The 14,219-nt window shown below is 43.3% G+C and overlaps 1 protein-coding gene and 1 long non-coding RNA gene across 6 annotated transcripts in view; one reads left to right on the top strand and one right to left on the bottom strand.

Annotated features, from left to right (window-relative positions):
* The window catches only part of LOC309693526 (uncharacterized protein), a 311,788-nt gene that overhangs the window by 29,731 nt on the left and 267,838 nt on the right, over window positions 1-14,219 (bottom strand). For 2 of the 5 annotated variants that reach the window (XM_082512830.1, XM_082512829.1), the window contains exon 3: window positions 9,777-13,283. The exons of 2 other annotated variants lie outside the window; for them this stretch is intronic. In XM_082512830.1, coding sequence (XP_082368956.1) covers window positions 12,369-13,283 — 915 coding nt within the window. In that variant the 3' untranslated portion in view covers window positions 9,777-12,368. Of the gene's footprint in view, window positions 1-9,775; window positions 13,284-14,219 lie in introns of those variants that run through there. One more of the 5 variants, XM_082512828.1, reaches the window with a different exon arrangement.
* The window catches only part of LOC309696372, a 239,317-nt gene that overhangs the window by 211,729 nt on the left and 13,369 nt on the right, over window positions 1-14,219 (top strand). The window lies entirely within an intron of this gene.

The following is a 14,219-nucleotide window of genomic DNA, read 5'->3' as shown; positions in this document are numbered from 1 at the left end:
GGCCATTTTAAAGTGGTTGCGATGCGCTCAAAAGCAGTGAAATATGAGTCAACCTCTCCTTCCCTAAAAGGAGGTACCAAAACAATCTGTTTGCTAGCGTTAAACTGGTCTATGGTTGGAGTGTCGGGGAGTGTACTTACAGGAACGGGAGCAGCGTCACTCGCTCGAGAACGATCAAGCTCCATAGCTCGAATGCGGAGATGCATGAGCTCGACTTCCTTAGCCTTAGCCGCCAGCTCCACCTCCTTCAAGCGAAGGGCAAGCCTGAGATCCTCCGTCACCAAACCCGCCCCAACCTGGCCAGCCGGGTCAAATTCAGGAGACTGAACGGCGACAGGAGCTTCCGCCCCCGACGGCATCCGCCCCTTGGAAGGCTTCGGGACGGCCCCAGCAGCTTCCGCCCCCACTGCCGTCTCCAAACTCCCAGACCCACTTGGCGAGGTTTTCTGCCCCCCAAACACTCCCCTGTCCACCAGTCTCTCCACCAAACATTGTTTAATATCCGCCTTCTTAGCATTCAACGGAACATCCACCCTGAATAAATTAGCCACTACCAACAAATCTGCTTTTGTGCACCGCTCCAACTTTTCAATGGAGGGATGTTGTGCAAAATCATCCATGTCAAACGACATCACGAGCAAAGCAAAAAAGGAAAACACAACTCCGCAGACACCCAACCGCATCCGCGCACTCCAGAGCCGCAAAACTCGCGCACAACGTTTCCCCCCACCACAAACGCAAAAAGGAAACGAACCAATCACACGAACGAAAAGGGACAAGCCCCCATTTATGTTACGCCCCTAGTCTAGGCGTGTAGGGACAGACATAAGGTTGGAGGAGAGAGAGACAAATCCCCGCCCTGTTTCCCAAGCCAAACATCCAAACCAGTTGTGAGTAAAGAAAGGTGATTTTATTTAAGGACAAGAAGCATAGCTCCAGGGTGAGCCAAGGCCAAAATAATAAACAAAACCAACTAAGTCCCACCAGAAAAGACTAACTAAACCCTAGGAAAGAAAAAGAACAAACAAATGACAGAGCTATCCCTCGCTCCCTGACCAAGAAAAACAGGAGAAAACGATTCCAAAAGAAAAGGCAGCTCACCCCTTCCGCTTCAGCCCACGAGTGCCTAAGCTCTCAACTAATGCACTAGGAGCGGCTTTCACAATTCACACTCCCACAAATACACAAGATAAGCACAGGCTGGGAAAACCAGGGTCAGGAATGCGACGGCTGTCAGGCTACTCGCTCGTTCCACACTCTCTCTCTCTCTTCCCCTGGAGCTGTCAGAGCGACTTTTTGAATGTGGTCACCTGTTCCATGGTCCAATCAGCTGCTCACTACTCTTCATTAGGGGAGGGACCTGTAAAGAGTCTTAAACACAGTAAAGAGACACAGAACAAACAGCCCACACAGTGTTCTTATGGCCACAGCCGTAACAACACCACGGCGCCAGCTGCTCAGGCCCAAGGCTGGAGCCCATCCTAACAGCTCCCTGATAACGACTGTGCGATGACTATTCTTCCCATCCCATGCAAGGCCACCTGGGTTGGCTGGCAGACTGTTTACTTAGCCTGATAGAGCGAAGGACACTGTCTCAGCTGGACTCTGGACACGCACACACATACACTTACACTGATAAGCACGCACTCATCCCCCTCCCTTTCCAAACGCCTTCGATGCTTGTTTCCTGTGGGGGAAGACGGCGGGTCTGTGTGCCGTGCTGAAATGGTAGCGCTGTGTAGGACGACTGCTGTGTTACCCCCCACCCCTCTATCCAACCCCTGTGGCTTGTCACGTGCTCTAATGTTGTGATGTGGACATTAATGTGATCTCTGTGCAGAGGAGGTTTTTTTTTTATTCCTGTTCTCATGCTGTCCTCCCATAGGTGCCCAGCATGAGAAGAGGTCTCTTTTTTTCCTCTTGTACTTTTCCCATTGTTGTGTAATTTTTTCAGTGTTTTCTCTGTAACGCTGCCGATCTCCGACTGTATTCCCATGTGATGTCTTTGTTGTGTGTGTAAGTCGGGGGGAGGGGGGGGGGTCCTATTCCTCTGTGGGGAAACCTGCATATGGCCAATAAAGCATTCATTCAATTCAATTCAATAAGTGCACAGGGAACCAGGTTTGCTTGAGCCCAGGTCCCTGACAGTACCCTGCATGCTGGACGCTGTGCCGTACATCGACATGCAGGACCCTCCGTTGTGCTGACTTCCTGCTCGGGCAGAGCGGGTCCCTCCGGCGTCATTGCAGCTGCAGACGATTGAACAGATGGTAATGGTGGTGTAGACGACGGGACCGGCGTACCAGGCTGTGAATTTACCAGCTGTCCGGGCCGGTGAGCAGCCTTGATTGGAGGGAGGAGGTGGAGTTAATTAAGAAATGTGTAATACCCAAGGGGAAACCACAAAGCCACTTTCCCACAACGTGATGAACCTCTTCCCCGGGCATCTCCAGATAAATAAAATAGCTGCGGCTAAATAAATATTTACATGTAAACCAAATGAATGGCCTTTTTTATGTCTGTTTTTGTGATGTACCAAGATCTGAAAGTTTTATTTATTTATTTTAATGAGAAACTGAAGTATAGCAGAAAGCTTTGTGAGCTTCTCCTGGTAATATCCTAGTAATAGTAATAGTAAAAACTAAATTTTAAAGTGTCTTAATACATGCTCAATCAAGCAGTTAAGTAAATCTCCAAAAGCTGATTCTGTTCATCTGGATGTAACGTTTTCAGTGGGAGAAACATTTTGTCACTCATCCATGTGACTTCTTCAGTCTCAGTTGACTGCAGGATTCCCCAATCTTATAAACAGTACATTTGCATAATGACTGAAACCAGCCCACTGAAGTAACAATGATCTGGGAGGTCAGTTCCTTGATCATTAATATACAAATTCTCATGACCATTGAGAACAACCACTGACCAAAGCCCACTGACCAAAGCACACTGATCAATGGCCATGAGTACCATTCACAGAGAGTTGAAAGCCATTCCCCAACTCTCTGTGAATCGATGACACAAGGATCCAGGCCCACACAGACGGTGCGTAAATCATGGGAGGCCACATCACGGACAGGAACAGAGACACAGATGGGCGGTTTAGACAGGAATAGGATAGGAATCCGTGGGAGGAAGTTGTATCCCCATCTACAAGACCACACAAAGGAGGTATATGCTCTCTGCACTGGTATGTCATCCTTTAGGAGACACAGATGGGCCGTTTAGACAGGAATAGGATAGGAATCCATGGGAGGAAGTTGTATCCCCATCTACAAGACCGCACAAAGGAGGTATATGCTCTCTGCACTGGTATGTCATCCTTTAGGAGACACAGATGGGCTTTTTAGACAGGAATAGGATAGGAATCCGTGGGAGGACGTTGTATCCCCGTCTACAAGACCACGCAAAGGAGGTATATGCTCTCTTCACTGGTATGTCATCCTTTAGGTTTATCACCATTTTCAGATCAGAATTACAACCAATATTGTTCCCATCCCACTCAAAGACCCTGCACTCATCAAACAACATTCTCTGGACAATCTCTTTTTGTTCCTCTTCCAAATGATCAAGATTCACTGGCGGATACCACGACATTGGGAGAGGTCCAGCTGACTCCACCATTATCTTGCGAACTGTTATTGCAGGTGGGCACTCGCTTGAGGCCTCAACTTCCACAATACGTTCAACTGGCTGTAAGGTGCCCAGGGCCATCTTGCTTGTCAAGGTCATATCATGTTTGGTGTCATTACTTAGAGCAATGGTGATGTATGGGTTAGCTGGATTCTGTATTTCAACTAACCCCGTCAAGACATAGAACCGCTTTAGGGCCTGGTTGCCCTCATCATCCTCAAACAGCACTAAACAATCAAGCGGATTCATGGTTGATGGAACGGGGCACATTAACCAGGTGACCTGTTCAGGAGGGATAATCACATCCCTTTCAACTGTTCTCAAGTACCCTTGTGTAATGTTTGGCTCTACTGTCTGAATGAAGCTTCTGACCACCTCACCATTCTCAGGGGGAAGACAGATGGCATTACACAGCAAGGTAACAAGAGTAGGTATCAACTGCTCTAGTTGCTCCTCAACGATCTGTTCCAAGACATTGAAACCGATCAATGGTTTGTCCACAGGCAAGGTACTGACGAGGACCGGAATACTGACGGAGAGGCTGGGGTCTTCACTCCCCGGTAAGTTGATCATGATGGGTACCCAGCAATCAAATGATATGGTTTCCCCGTTGACTGCGCAAACTTTCAACTCATCAATTTCCTTGATGATTTCAGATAGAGGTTGCATGACTAAGTCAGGCAAGTATCAGTCTTTCCAATGTTTACTTATGATGCAAACTTGAGCACATGTGTCAAGTACTGCTTTCACTGCTAAGCCATTCAAATTGCAATGTATGAGAGCTTTCTTACTGATTAGCTTAGCAACTGCCCCACATTTAGTGTGGGGTGCCATAACACCAGATGTAGCGAGTGCCTCACCCTGCTGCTGGTTAACTACTTCTGATGTGACTGGCAAGGGGAGACTTGGTTTGCTACTGTTAAGGTTAGGTTGGGTCCCATATGAAGAGGACCCACTGCTTCAACCCTGTCACCCGGTAGAGAAACTGCTGTGGTGTCTCACTTTCATCTTTTCTGGCACACATTAATTCTTGAAAGAGTTCTGTACTATTTTTCTCTCTCAGGTGGGCATGGAGAAACCCCTTCAGTTCAAGTACAGTCAAATAGTCTTTATTGATTAACATATCTTTAAAAGTTCCAGGCCTTAATATCCTGAGCACTCCACAAACTATCTCTGCATCAGGGAAGCCTTCTCTGCGTCGACCTCTTGCTGACCCAGGCCCGCTGGACCCACCGTCTTAGCAACCATGGATCAGTCTCGGCTCCAACTTTCAGCTCGCATCAGCTCCCGTCCTGTCCCAGATGTCATTTTTGGATCAGTCTCAACTGCAAAGTGTCGACAATCCTGGACGAGCCCCCAAGATTTGTTACGGGTCCCAAGGATGAAGACCATGATGACAAATATGTTACCTGTAAAAGCAGGTGAAGAGCGGAGTAAGGAAGACACCATGTGTCTCTGTATTCCTCCAGATTGTGTCTGAGTCTGATTTATTTTACACAAACAAATGCTATATAAACACTACCATGAGCTTTCAATATATAATTCAGCAGGTTCCTCATTCACATCAATTACATTTACTTATTTCACATCCTCAGTGAAATATACTCTCTTTACTGGTTCATTTTCTCTAATTAACATCTTCTTTCATAACAGTTACTTTCCTTACTCATATCAATAAACACATCACATTGTCTTCTACAGGGTCTTACTGGCTAAACAGTTCAATAACAGTGTCAGTTTTGGCCGGCGGTCATAGGTTCTGTCCAATAGTATGACGCAAGACTGGAGTAAAAGACATCCATGGATTGGCACTTTATTAATGAAGGAACATGATAGGAGCACAAGAACACTAACTATAACTAAACAAAATGGCTTCCTTTTGGGGTGGCTGTAGCTCAGGTGGCAGAGCAGGTCAGCCAGTAATCAGAAGGTTGGTGGTTCGATCCCAGGCTGCCTCCTGGCTGCATGCCAAATATCCTTGGGCAAGATACTAACTCCATGTTTGCCTACTGGTGGTGGTCAGAGGGCCTGGTGGCGCCTGTGTCCGGCAGCCTCGCCTCTGTCAGTGCGCCCCAGGGCAGCTGTGGCTACAATGTAGCTTGCCATCGCCTGTGTGTGTGAATGGGTGAATGACTGAATGTAGTGTAAAGCGCTTTGGGGTCCTATGGACTAGAAAAGCGCTATATAAATGCAGGCCATTTACCACTTTTGTACTCTTCCGGAATAGCCCAAGTATGGGGGTTAACTAATCAAAATGAAAACATAACCCTCCACACACACAAACATGCAATAACATTAAAGCACATCACAAACATATTCATATTTCCAACACGTACTATAAACAAACCAATAACATAAGCTTCACCCATTACTATATAAATTAAAACCCTCTTTATCCATACTCCCTAACCTGGCACACTGGTCTGCTCCAAGAGCCCTTAAACAGGTGATTAAGCTGCTTTCACTCTTATGCTCCACATCCTGCAAGAAGCAACCAGGACAGGTGAGTACCTTATTTAGGTTACTCACAAATGATTAACTGTAAACAGCTTTAACCTTGGCTCTTCTCTGACACAGGTAGGATGGCCAGTCCCACTGTCTCTTCACCTTTTAAAGCTGTCATTTTAGTTGTATGTCACATAAACCCAATAAAAGACTCCATAAGAACTCAAGTGTTTTTTCTTTATTACACTATTTTAAATTCCCAATCCAACAATTAATCACTAACAATACCAACCAGATAATGGAACCCCTGGTCTCCATTAAAAGCAGCAAAACAGTAAATATATGACTAGGGATGGATACCGGTATCCGGTGCCATCATGGCACCGTTTCTGACATAAACGGTAGTAACCAGACAGAAAAGCAGCGCACATTTCGGTGCTTTATTTCGGTGCTTTTTTTTCCTGACCTGTGATACACTTTAGATTCTAGCCAATCATTTTATGTTTCCGAGGATAGTAGGCGGGTCCAGGTACGTACCTTCTTTTAGATCAGAGCTACAGATTAAAAATGCCCAAGGCGAAGTGGTCAAAAGTCTGGCTGTACTTCACAGCAAAAGATGCAAACTCAGCAGCCTGCTACAAGTGCTTTAATCAGATACTGCAATACTGTCAAAGGAGGTAACACCTCAAATCTGATGAAACGCCTGGTGACGCATAGCGTTTTTTTAAAAGCCGAGAAATGCGCCGTATTTGATAGCTTGCTGAGACCTCACACCGTGTACATCTACTGCAGGTTTGGTGCCTGTTATCGGACCCGGAATTAGCAACATCCCCCAAAAACACGAAGAGTAGAGTCCTGGCCCCTAGCCCTGCCAGTGTAGCAGAAATGATGACGGACGAAGATGGCAGCAGCAGCCGTTCTTCTCTGCGTGAGTAGCTTAATGTTGTTCGTGTGTAATTCACGTTGAGTACGCTATCCATGTTATTACATTAATGCATGTAATGTGAACTAGCAAACATCATCATCATCATGAGTATAATTCCCTGGAAGCACAGGCAGACGCAAGTGGTTTTCTGTCACTGGTTTATTTGAAGACTTCTCTCCAAAGCTACCGTGAAAACTATACAGCATTAACAAAATAAAACTCGGCGTAAGACACAGCACTAAAAATAACACTGTACAACAAACACGATTGTGAGGAGAAAGTTGTTGGAAGGCAAAGAAACTTACAACTCAGATATCTATTTTTTACATGCGCACGGGCGGTCACTGCTCAACCGATGTGACACAGAAAAACCGCCCAGGGCATTCAGAACATCCTTTATTTACACTTAAAGCAAGTTTCCACAGCAGTAGGAGTGGCATGTATGGAACTGATAATTTTTCCTTAGAAGGAGAAAACCTTTCGCTTATCTGCTGAAAAAGGAGGTAACTTTGTATGTATAGAAATTCAGACATTCCCATAAAAGGAGGGGGAGAGAGAGAGAGAGAGCCAGCTTGTCTGTTAAAACAGGAGGTATGGTATCGTATGTCACCGCATTCCTCTACACATATGGCTTCAATCTCTCTTCCTGTGTTGGTTCCAATTCACAAGCTCTTCTTCCTTTAAATGAAGCTACAACTAAGCATAATCACAAAACTAAAAAATCTCTCATCAACGATAAATCAATAAATACCTCGTTGGCTGCATGCTGCAAAAAGGGAATTAGCTGCCATTCTTCTGAGGTTTCCTTTAACCGTTTAACTGTGTGGTACCTCACAGGGGTACCACAACAACATCATCCAGGTAGAAAACAGCATATGCAATTTGAGGAAGCAGCTACCGCTCCATGAGGTGCTAAAAAATGGCAGAGGCTTCAAATAAGCCAAACGGAAGTGTGACGAATTGGTACGAACCATACAGAGTGGAGAAGGCCGTTTTTGTCTTTGGACTCTGCAGACAAGGGAATCTGCCAGTAAGCGTTGGTTAAATCCAGCATCATAAAATAAGACAAGCAGTGCTTAACCAGTCCAGGTCAACTCAGGCATTGGACAAGCATCAAACCATGAGACCTTGTTCACTTTCTGATAATCATCACCAATGTTCCCTCTAAACTGCGCGTGTGCTCAATTGCGCACTGCTGGCACGGTCTCTGTGCAGAAAAAATCCGTGTTGCACATAAAATAAAATTCTAGTAAATAATAAAATTAGAGTAAATACGTTAACAATTCTGTTTTGCAGTGTTAGTCAGTAAGTGACTGGCTGCTCCAGTATGGGATTAGAACAATGGCACCTCATCCCATAGTCCAGCCAATCACGTGACTGAAATTCGTATATGCGCAGCTAATCAACGTCGTTGACAGGCTATGACAGCGTCCTTATGTGCCGAAACCGGTGTTTTTTTTTTTTTTTTTAAGTGAAACCGGTGTTTTAGCGAGCAAAGTGGTGTGACTAATGTGGAATGAAGCCACGTTAATGACAACGTGTACAACCATTGGAGATGTGAGCAGGACAGATGGAACAAGTGACGTAAAAAGAGTGGACTTTATACCAGTTTTCAAATTGTGTTGATAGGCCACATAAAAAACAGAGTTGTGATTAAAAAAAAATCCAATGTTTGGTTTTCTTCCAGAATATTGTTGTTTATATTTACTGGGGGAAGAAATGGTAAAAACTGCATTTTATAAAGAAAACGTTATAAAGCACTCTCCGCCTGTGAGCAAAGACAAAACCAAAACACCCCACCCTTTCCCATTGGTCAAAAAATGTACCATGCCGACCAATCAAAACATGGCATTTGGTTGTTAAGAAACGGAAGTTGTTAAGAAGAGGAAAATTTAGGAGTGACGGCAGTGTTTTGAGATGTGAGAGATTTGCAACGTTTAGCGCAAATCTTGTATAGTTAGTGTGTAGTGTAGTCAATAGTTTTGTTGTGTGTGTCAGAACAATGAGGCGGCTGCTAAATGTTACAGGAGTGATACATCTCCTGTTGTCAGGCCTGCAGGTATCAGGCTTTTGATGTTCTCCTTTATCTCATAGTGGACAGAAATTATTTTTTGGAGAGGCACAAATAATTTGTGTGGCATCAGATTTGATGCAGAACACCTGATTGTTCTGTAAATAGTTTGAAATGTTTGTTTAAAAAAAATCCCTTAGCAGCATTTTTAGGTAAACAGCTGCAAAAATCTTTGTTGTTTGCAATACTCAGTAACTTTTTTGAAGAAGTAACTATATAATTAATTGCCCAGCATTGGTCTTTATATATTGTATTTTGCAGAGAGAGTTACAAAGTTTCAAAGTGGTGCTCCATGAGAGTCCTGTAGACGAGCAGCAGCACGATCCTGCATTGCAACTGCAAACCGCTGTTGCAATGCAGGAACATCTGCTTTATTGGAATGTGTGAGATGTTAACTACAATGACTCTTAAAAACACTGTCTCAAAGCTTCATGCCAACAGCATGTTTTTAAGAAAAATCAAACATATTTTCCTTCAAGATCATTTTTAGAGTTTTTAATGAGCTGCAGGATCCTTCTTCAGTGTGAGTTGAGAACAGCCAAGTCGCCTCCTGTGATAAACCTCCACATGTACCACTGAAAACAGTTAAATTAGTTTGAATCGGAAATAATGGGTCAAACTACTTGTTCTGAGACCATTTCTTTATTTTTCCACACCAAACTGTTTAATAAGATAAACTCTACACAGACTTAATCAAATATAACTAACACTTTAACAGTATCAGGATTTCATAATACAAACTTCAAATCAACAAGAAAACAGCTGCAGAACATGTGGATCAAAATTCATTAAAAAAAACAATATGTGGACTTCAAGGACTAAATACACTAAAGTGAAAGGAGGAGCAAAAAATAGAGGTTTAACAGAATTAGAATTACTGTTATTGTCGGGCTATAAGCCGCTACTTTTTGCACAAGCTTTGAACCCTGCGGCTTTTAGTCAGGTGCGGCTTTTCTATGGATTATCCATGATTTTTGTCATATCGTAAGACGATTTGTTTTGTTTGTTCCGCTGTTGTACGGGCACTAAGTTGCCTGGCGGAAGGGCATGTGATCAGACACACAGTATCAGGTTCAAGAGTGGTATGTTGGTCACATGTCCATCCGCCAGGCAACATAGTGCCGTACAAGTAGCGTGAAAAACAAACTTCAAAGTAGCGCTACACGTTCAGCGGGAGTCGTGGGTGATGTGCGGCAATAAACTTGCGAAAAGCAAGTTATGCTCAACTCCACCGGTGGAATCTGACAGCGTGGAAAAGTGTGAAAACATCCATGATCACCAACGGATTTCGAAGGGCTGGACTGCTGCATGATGGAGAGGAGGACACCACGGCCCTTCTGAGGGTGTTCGACTCCGACACTGACAACGAGGATTTGTTTAGTTTTGAAAGTGACAACGAAGGAAAGGAGCTGAGAGTGGATGATGAAGCCATCCTGAGCCTGTTCGTTTCCGACACTGGAGAAGAGGACTTTGGTGGTTTTAGTGCGCAGGAAGATGGTGGTGAATGACTGACTTTTCTTCTTGTTAAAGCCGTTCCTGACAATTCCCTTTGTGCATATTCTCTTACATATGATAAGTCAACATTGAAACACCTGCGGCTTTTAGTCAGGTGCGGCTAATGTATGTACAAAACAGGATTTTCCCCTGATTTTAGCTTGTGCAGCTAATATTCAGGTGCGCTTTGTAGTCCAGGAAATACGGTAAGTAAAAGTAGTCACCTGTGATCTTTAAAATGGTTCTGATGTGTGCTGCTGTTTTTAACTTTCAACATTTCTTTGCTGCCACTGTGAATAAGATTGTGTTCTTTGCTTAATTGAATAAAGGTTACACAGCCTCACTGGTTCATCTTCTGGTACAAACTGGTATTACATGGAAGTACAGCCCAAAACCAGTTCAGCTTGAGTTTCTTTTTTTTCTGGACATAAAGTCACGGCAGGTGTTTTTTCAAAGCTGGTGTACAGATTTAGTTCATTTGTGAGGTTTTAAGAGAAACTGCTGTGAAAATATTTGTAGTTTGGGAGAAAATGATTTAAGAGAAGATTTTACCTCAGCAAAAGATTAAATATGAATGAAGGATTGAAATGGCATATGCATATCTATACATGCAGCTTCCTAAATGTAACATTCAGAATTATTCACTGCAGCTCCAGAAATCAGAGCTACCTCATCAGATCCAAGTGTGGCATCAGCTGACACTCTTTACAGGAGATTCCATCTGAACTCTGTGGAGCCTGATCTCAAGGTTTTTAAGTCTGAGCCTGAAACCAGAAGAGGATCTTTCTCTCTCTTCAGATTCATTGTGATCCAGTGATTTCAGTCCTGCATGATCAGGCTGGTGTTTGCACAGAGCAGATAATGAAGTGAAGGTTTTTGCACATTGGTAACAGTGAAACAGTTTATTTACAGTGTGAAATCGTTTGTGTTCGGAGTATGAACTGAGATTCCTGAAGCTCTTGTCACACTGGTCACAGCTGAAGTTCACTTCCATGTGTGTACGTTCATGTTTGTTACTATGACCTGATTGTGAGAAGCTTTTGTCACAGTGTCTGCACTTGTATGGTGTCCCTCCTGCAGTGGTGAAGGATGACCCACACTGGTCACAGATGTGCTTTTTGACCACACTGTGGAAGAGGTCATGTATTTTTATAGTATTTGGTGTGTGGAAGCCTCTCCCACATTCTTTGCAGTAGTTCATTTTGGCACACGTTGATGTGCTTTTAGGTCCCGTTCGTGATTGGAGGTTTTTCCACAAAGGTCAAAGAGAAACGCTTTCCCATGTTCTTTGCTCCACTCCTAAACAAAGACATTGTAAATCAGGGAATACCTTCAATGTTTTTATCCTGAACGTCGCCTGAAACAAAGAGCATCTCTGCCAACGTCCAATTACATTTTACTGTTTACATTACAACACTCAGCTTACTGAGTGAAAATAAGTCGTCATTTTTCCAAACAGTTCATTCAGTATAACTCCATAAGTTTACTGATCATATTTGTTCCAAACAATCAGGTTAAAATTACAAGATAAAAAATCAATACATCCTCACAGTAACTGCACTTCTAGAGTTACTTTCTGGTGTGGATCTGTTGGTGGCTTTTCAGCTGATTTGGAGCTTTAAAAGTCTTCTCACACAGGTCACATTTATAAGGTCTCTCCTCAGTGTGTTGTTGTAACTGTGCATCTGTTGCAAACAGTTTCCCACACTGATCACAGCAGGAAACATCAATTCCAGTGTGAATCCGTAGGTGAATATTCTGGTACTGTTTGTCACTGAAACTTTTTCCACAAAAGTCGCAGCTCTACGCCTTAATTCCAGAGTGGGTAACTAGATGCCTGTGTAAGTCGCTATTTAGAGCAAAAGCCTTACCACACAACTCACAGTTGTGTCCTTTAAATCCACTGTGGATGAGTTGGTGTTTTTTTAAGCTTCCAGCCTGGGTAAAAGACTTTCCACACAACTCACAGTTGTAAGGTTTAAATCCACTGTGGATGAGTTGGTGTCTTTTTAAGTTTCCACCGTCGGTAAAAGACTTTCCACACAAGTCACAGCTGTACGCTTTAACTCCACTGTGGATGAGTTGGTGTGTTTTTAAGTTTACAGCCTGGGTAAAAGACTTTCCACACAACTCACAGCTGTAAGGTTTAAATCCACTGTGGATGAGTTGGTGTCTTTTTAAGTTTCCACCCCCGGTAAAAGACTTTCCACACAAGTCACAGCTGTACGGGTTAACTCCACTGTGGATGAGTTGGTGTCTTTTTAAGCTTACAGCCTGGGTAAAAGACTTTCCACAGAAGTCACAGCTGTAAGGTTTAACTCCACTGTGGATGAGTTGGTGTTTTTTCAAGTGTCCAGCCAGGGTAAAAGACTTTCCACACGAGTCACAGCTGTAAGGTTTAACTCCACTGTGGATGACTTGGTGTCTTTTTAAGTCTCCAGCCTGGGTAAAAGACTTTCCACAGAAGTCACAGCTGTAAGGTTTAACTCCAGTGTGGATGAGTTGGTGTCTTTTTAAGTTTCCACCCCCGGTAAAAGACTTTCCACACAAGTAACAGCTGTAAGGTTTAACTCCACTGTGGATGAGTTGGTGTCTTTTTAAGTCTCCAGCCTGGGTAAAATACTTCCCACACTCATCACAGCTGTAGGTTTTCTCTCCTTTTCTTCTGTGAGGTTTGTCGGCCTCCTGAGAGCGCTGACTTCTCGCTCCATGTTGGTCCTGCAGTGACAGAGATACAAACAGAGGCAGTGAGTGAAATGCAGTCGTGGAACAAACTGAAACTCCCTCCATTAGTGGAATCAAACATGTCAACAAACACATTGTTGGTGTGTTTCCACCACCTTCTGGTGACAGTATCACATTACAATGATATGCTACAATGAGAGTTGTAATGAAAATGACATTATTGAAGAAATATTGATCAGCAGAGAAAATCCTTTACGCATAAGAAATTTCAAGTTCAACTGATGATATTGTTGTTTCAAGGTGTGCTTATAAAATATGATCTTTGTATTTTCTTGTAACTTCTGTGGTTTTCGGTTGTGAATGTAGATTCTGTATATATGGAGGAGCCCAGGATGCAAAAGATAAAGCTGCTGTTAACATGTTTTTAAAAACACACCAGCTGTGCACACAGTTGGAGCAATATTGTAACTAGGGATGCAACGATACCCATTTTTCCAAACCGATACGATACCGATACTTGGATCTGAGTACTTGCAGATATTGAGTACAAAAACCGATACTTCAACCACACACAAGTTAAACTTAACCAGTAGTAAAGAAACGACCCCAGACAACTCTTTAACACAAACGAAACGTTTACTGAACACATCACAACGCATCCCTTTTTAAACTCAAATAATATTCCAATTCCTTAACCAAATGAAATACACTGTACTGTATAAATTAAATAATTCCCTTTCAAATTATATTACACAACCCAACTTATGTTATCACCTTTTGGTAAGTGACTCACTAATATACACTCCAAAACACGTTATATAAATCCACTAAACACACAATATTCACACATGGGCCTCACACACACTCACATTCACACTTGTTGCAGGCCTGTTTCTGCTCACGCCAGATGATGGAGAAAAATCCTCTTCTCCCCAGTAAGAGCACAAAAGTCTGACTTACAGTTCCGTT

The sequence above is a fragment of the Aulonocara stuartgranti genome, assembly GCF_965226115.1.
Source record: "Aulonocara stuartgranti genome assembly, chromosome: 3".
Classification (NCBI taxonomy): Eukaryota; Metazoa; Chordata; class Actinopteri; order Cichliformes; family Cichlidae; genus Aulonocara; species Aulonocara stuartgranti.
The sequence above is the reverse complement of the archived record's forward strand: the minus strand, read 5'-3'. Positions and strand labels throughout refer to the sequence as shown.